Source organism: Gopherus evgoodei, unplaced genomic scaffold, assembly GCF_007399415.2.
Source record: "Gopherus evgoodei ecotype Sinaloan lineage unplaced genomic scaffold, rGopEvg1_v1.p scaffold_33_arrow_ctg1, whole genome shotgun sequence".
Taxonomy (NCBI): domain Eukaryota; kingdom Metazoa; phylum Chordata; order Testudines; family Testudinidae; genus Gopherus; species Gopherus evgoodei.
Genome location: NW_022060005.1, coordinates 1,882,752 through 1,888,924, shown reverse-complemented (window position 1 = coordinate 1,888,924; position 6,173 = coordinate 1,882,752). Strand labels below are relative to the sequence as shown.

General features: G+C 41.4%; 1 protein-coding gene across 1 annotated transcript; it reads left to right on the top strand.

The window, feature by feature from the left end:
• The first annotated feature begins 4,264 nt into the window (after positions 1-4,264).
• LOC115641100 (olfactory receptor 11L1-like) lies at positions 4,265-5,254 on the top strand. Its single transcript, XM_030544204.1, has one exon. The coding sequence runs from the start codon at positions 4,265-4,267 to the stop codon at positions 5,252-5,254; it is 990 nt and encodes a 329-aa protein (XP_030400064.1).
• The last annotated feature ends 919 nt before the right edge of the window (positions 5,255-6,173 follow it).

Here is a 6,173-nt window from a genome sequence, read left to right as displayed (position 1 = left end):
GGTTTTAGATAGCCTCTAGTTTGCTCTTTTCTAAATCTCGTAGAGCAAGTTCTCTTGAGTTCAGGTGATAGCCAGCATGACAACGTTGAATGGCAAACAGGAAGGCTGGGATTTCCAAAGGAACCTAAGGTAATTACACACCCAAATCCCAGTTGGATATGAGTGTGTAGTGAGGTGGTGTGGCTCCCCTCCGCCCCGGAGAGGGTTAAGCCCCAGTGAACTCAAGTACACGGTGCCTAACTCCCTTGGGCTCCTTTGAAAATTTTAGCCAAATTTAAGGTGGTCAAGGATTAGTTCCAGTATAAGACCCTCATCTGTGCAGTGCCAGGATATTTAGGATTGAGAGGTGGGACTCAGTACAAACTTCTTCACAGCTGCCTAACCCTCCCTCCAACCATGAATACTTGGTCACACACAAAGCTTTTTCTGAGTGTTCTGCTTTATTGGAAGGTGCTTTGTGCAGTTAAAGGTGGGGGGAGGAGCTTGTAGTGTGTGTGTGGAGGAAATACTGAGAGGGAAATCAAAGATCTCAGAAACAGCTAAGGCACCAAAGTTTAAAGTCCACATTTCATTTTGCAACCATGCAAAGACACTTCAAACCCAGCTGGACAATAAAGGCCCCAGTTATAAAAGTCCCTTCTCTGATTTCCTGATCAAAATGTCTCCTGAATGTTTTCAGATCCAGCTTTGAGAAATCCTGAGTGACACTGTGGAAGAATATAGACTTAGTTAAAGAGATTGTTAACAAGTCCATTTAAGACTGTAGGCTATCCTCATAAGAGGAGACCATGAATGATCAACAGAATTCAATCCTGAGGACCCTTCAGACTTCTCCTGTGTATTTGGTTGAGGTAGGAGCATTTTGGGAATGAGAATCTCAACATGCAGATGTAGTCAAATGTTTTTTGTAGAATGAGCTCCAGCAAATGACACTTGTACTTCTCCTGTAGCAAGCGGCTACCACAATAGTGACCCGCAGGGGGTGGAATGTGTGTCCAGTTAAGAAACGCAGCAGTGATCAAGATGAAGAGACACACTCCAGGGTGTTTGTTAGACCCCTCTCAGCTCCCATCCATTGGTGATGACCCAAGCTGGAGATTGCTGATTGGCCCAGGTGTTGTCCTCACTAAATCACTGGTGGGTCCCCGGTAACTGGCTCAAACCATTGATCTGGAATGTGTGCCATGCATTCCCTACCTACGTTTTGCTGCTGTTACTGTCTGGGCTGCTAGTTTTCAGTGAGAGCCAGGCATCCTGTCTGGGGCTGGCTTGGGTTACACTTTGGACTCAGCTCCCCATCTTGTGCTCTCATTTTTCTGCCAGGTCAGGGTTCTTGCCTTACTCTAAGACCCTGAGCAGCTTTACCTTGTTTTGTTTTTTGTGGTCTGCCTCACTGCCTGCACCTTGCCTTCTTGGACCTGTTTATGGAAAATTCCTCTCACATTTCAGGGTTCTGTCCTCTCGTCACATTTGATCCAGCAGGATCCTTTCCTTTTCTGCCCTGGTCCATCTCCAACCTGGCCTGAGGATCCTGGCCTCACTGCCCACCTACCTGTCTTCAAGATTGCAAGGAAGGCAAGAGACACAGATAAAACTCTGTCTTCAGTCCATACCCTGAACCAAGCGCTACTTTCCTGCCCCTTGGAGTGATATGATACAGCTCTCAGCAGCCGTAGACCTCTTTAAGCTCTCATGGCTCTGGTTTCCTAATAAATCTTCATTTGGGCATGCCACCTGAGCTCCTTTGGGGACTTCACAGGGTTGTAAGGTGGCCATGTGGATGGAAACTTGAGCTCATTTCAGGTGGCAGCTGGTACATCCCTCTGTCACGTGAGGAGGAAGTGGAAGACAGGATGGAGTTGGATGTTCAAAGCTATCTCAAGGATTAGGACATCCAATTCTAATTAAAATGTAATGGGATTTGGGCTTCAAATCTCTCAGGCAGCTTTGAAAACTCTCAGGCTGGATGTGCATGCTCTAACTTCTGGCCATTAATAAATCCTCATAGTTCCTCTAGTGGAATGATGCACTGGGCCTTTAAAATTCTCCTGCTTCAACCTATGGCGTGTTTTTTCCACAGTTCTAGAGTGGACTGAAAACATCCTTTGAGTTTCCTATCCCTTGCAGATTAGAGATCTCACTCCATTAATGATGTTTCCACTGTTGAAAAAAAAGTGTGATAATTAAATTTTTATTCCCACTACGATGCTCATTATTAGATATATCAAGGGAGACTTCACCTTCTCATATGAAGGGTGAACAACAAATCAGAAGACACATTCATTGTCTGGTAAGAGATACAAAACTAAACGTACCATGGATCTCACCAGAACTAGAGAGTTCCTTCAAGTATCTGCAGCTCTTTTACTGAATGAAGTGAAGTACATGAAAGAGGTATGGTTAGATGACAGACTAAGATTCCCATAGCCTGGTCTCCAAACTTCTGAGTCCAGAGATCACAACAGAGACTCAACTTTGTTTTACATCAGGTAAACAAACCTTTCCCAGTCCTTCAGTTTAAAATTTGAATCATTATCTGTTTCTATGGTCTCCACTGTCATAGAATGAAATAATTTCACCATCCCTCTCCTAGTTTCAATCCACTAGGAGATTAATTTCTGCAATTCTCCAGCCCAACTCAGGATTTTTCTACCACTAGGCTGAATTTCCATCATGGCATTATTGAGGACAACTGGCTGGATTTTTTTTTTTTTTACAATTGTATTTGGTAATTATATTTTGTTTGGTTCTGTGGTGGCTGGTTTTCATTTCAGACTTTCAAAAAGTATATATCAGGGTCGGCAACCTTTCAGAAGTGGTGTGCCGAGTTTTCATTTATTCACTCTCATTTAAGGTTTCGCGTGCCAGTGATACATTTTAACGTTTTTAGAAGGTCTCTTTCTATCAGGGCCGGCTTCAGGGTTTTTGCTGCCCCAAGCAGCAACCCCCCCCAAACAAAACAAAACAAAAAAATCCACGATCACAATCTGCAGCTCTACCACAGCCGCTAGAGCCTTCGGCGGCAATTTGGCGGCAGGTCCTTTGCTCCAAGAGGGAGTGAGGGACCTGCCACTGGATTGCCACTGAAGACCCAGATGTGCCGCCTCTCACCGTTGGCCGCCCCAAGCAGCTGCTTGCTGGGCTGGTGCCTAGGGCCAGCCCTGCTTTCTATAAGTCTATAATATATAACTAAACTATTGTTGTATGTAAAGTAAACCAGGTTTTTAAAATGTTTATGAAGCTTAATTTAAAATTAAATTAAAATGCAGAGCCCCCCAGACCAGTGGCCAGGACCCAGGCAGTGTGAGTGCCACTGAAAATCAACTCACATGCCGCCTTTGGCACATGTGACATAGGTTGTCTACCCCGGTATATATATTTAATATTCAGTAAAATAATGGTTTGGGAGCAAGTTATGTTAGGTAGCTAGGTAATCTCATTTCAACATTTCATCAAAACAATATAAAAATGTAGGTTTTGAACATCCTGTGATATTTTCAAATAAGTAGAAATGGAATTTTTTTCAGTTAAAAATTGTGTTTTGGAAAACCTTTTTTTCCATCATTTTGCAAAACGTCTGAAAAAAAGTAATGGCAAATTTTAATTCTGTTCCCTTCCAAAATCTCCCATGAAAGTAACAGGCATTTTTAAATCAGATTTGGTATCTATAGTAAAGTGTTTTGAATGAGAAAAGTGGTCTATAAATATAAATCTTCATCGTCCCCTCTGATATCAAATACTCATAGCAGAACCCCAGAGTAGGTGAGTTGTACTTCTGTCCTAAGAGGAGGGATACCTCAACAGATGAAACAATGACCAGATTTTTTTTCCCCACACAGGATGGTGAGATAGTGAAATATCAGGCTGAGATCTGAAAGGGGCTTAAGGTTTAGGCACTTAAATGCTATTGAAACATCAAAGATCTGGTTATGGGGCCATTAGATAAACAGAATTAGGTTATAGCATTTAATTGATAAGTATATAATAATTTTTAATTTTATCTTCTCCAAATTGTGGTGGGATCATAGACTATCAGCTGTTAAGATTCATAGATAGACATTCCAAGGCCAGAAGGGACCATTGTGACCATCTAGAACTTCCCAGACAAAAAAAAATCTCTCTAGTCTGGGAAGACACAACAGTGAGGCTCATAGGATCTTGGCTTTAAATATTATCAAGTTATATGGATTACTATGTCCCCAAATTTCACTTTAGTATTTTTTTTATATTGAAGAATTTGCTTAGTTTCCCCTACATACTCTGAATGGCAAACACAGACTGGAGAAATCAAACGTCCATCACCAATTTCATCCTCCTGGGATTTGGGAATCTCCCTGAACTACAGAGCCTTCTCTTCCTGGTTTTCTTGGTGATCTACATCGTGACCATGTCTGGGAACATCCTCATTGTTGTGCTAGTTGTGGCTGATCAGCACCTTCACACCCCCATGTACTTCTTCCTGGCAAACTTGTCCTGCCTGGAGACCTGCTACACCTCCACCATCCTGCCCAGGCTGCTGGCCAGTTTCCTGACTGAGGACAGAACCATCTCATTTAGTGGCTGCATCACACAATATTACTTTTTTGTTTTTCTGGCATCTACAGAATGCTATCTCTTAGCAGCAATGTCTTATGATCGATGTTTAGCGATATGTAAACCTCTGCACTATGCAGCCCTTATGAACAGCAGGTCCCATCTCTGGCTAGCAGCTGGGTCTTGGATAAGTGGATTCCTATCTGGTATCGTATCAACATTATCAATGTGTCAGTTAATTTTCTGTGGTCTCAATGAAATTGACCATTTCTTTTGTGATTTTGTCCCAATGATGAAGCTCACGTGCAGTGACATTCACCTGATGAAAGTTTTGGCTTTTACACTATCCTTGATTTTCTCTCTAATCCCATTTCTTTTAACTCTGACATCCTACATTTATATCATCTCCACAGTCCTGAGCATCCCTTCCACCACAGGGAGGAAAAAAGCATTTTCCACCTGCTCCTCTCACCTCATCGTGGTTACACTTTTCTACGGGACCATAACTGTTGTCTATATGTTTCCAGCAACCCATAGGCTGAAAGACTTAAGCAAAGTGTTCTCTGTCTTCTACACGGTCCTGACTCCCATGGTCAATCCTCTCATATATAGCCTGAGAAACAAAGAGGTGAAGGAGGCCATGAGGAAAGCTCTTAGGAAATATATAACTTTCCAGAGTTCAAAAATTTTACTAAACTGGGGGTTTTTTAGGTTAAAATGAACTAGATAAACAAATATTTAAAAAATTATCCACATGAAATGTTCTAACTGAGGAGATGGAGAGAAAGAACCACATCCTTGCTAGTCACATTGCTCAATGCATTGCTAGAAGCTGCTCATGCATAGACTTGGAAGGATTTTGATTTTTTCGGTAAGCATTGGTAAACATTGATTTCACTGTACACACAAACCACCAAAAATATATTTCCATCAACACCAATCAAAACTTACAGATGGACAAAGTAAGAAAAATGCTTCTTGAGGACATATTTGATTTTAATTTACAGATATTTACTTTGTGTATTTTGACATGTGATATTGACAATTTGTATTTTAAGGATTATAAAGCTTTAACTTCACAAATCTCAATGTCGGTCATTAAATAATTGTTTGACATCCCTAGTCTGACACATGCCCCATAATTTGGGGGAACAGTGAACATTTAAATCAATAAAAATAAAAAATAAAATGATTAAAAACAAACAGTGATATTCTCCACTGAAATTATTTAAAAAATATCAAAATTTAATTCTGCCAAGCCTATTCATATACCATGGAGATGGGTGTCATATAAACAGATGAATAGACTAGAATGGAATAGAACAAACAAATCTTGTATAGGTTGCATCAGGAAACACCCCTGTCACCCCATACCTTATCAGGATGGAAATCAGAAGGTCAAGGAAAAGCCCCCTGATGTCCCTTGCTACATACACATTGCCTGCAATGCTGTGGATAAAACACATCATGACACTGGGAGGCTTTTGCTTCCATCTCCAATTCATACTGAAGTGCAATACATACCCCAGCTTCATCACACTCACCCTCCAACCCAACACCCCAATGGTGACCTAAGCATCATTACAGTTGAACAACTTCCAACTGCATGGAGCATGTGACTGATGTGCTGATCTGTTGAT

Excerpts from the sequence above, each read along its gene's own strand:
- LOC115641100 (XM_030544204.1), top strand. The coding sequence starts at position 4,265 with ATGGCAAACACAGACTGGAGAAATCAAACGTCCATCACCAATTTCATC.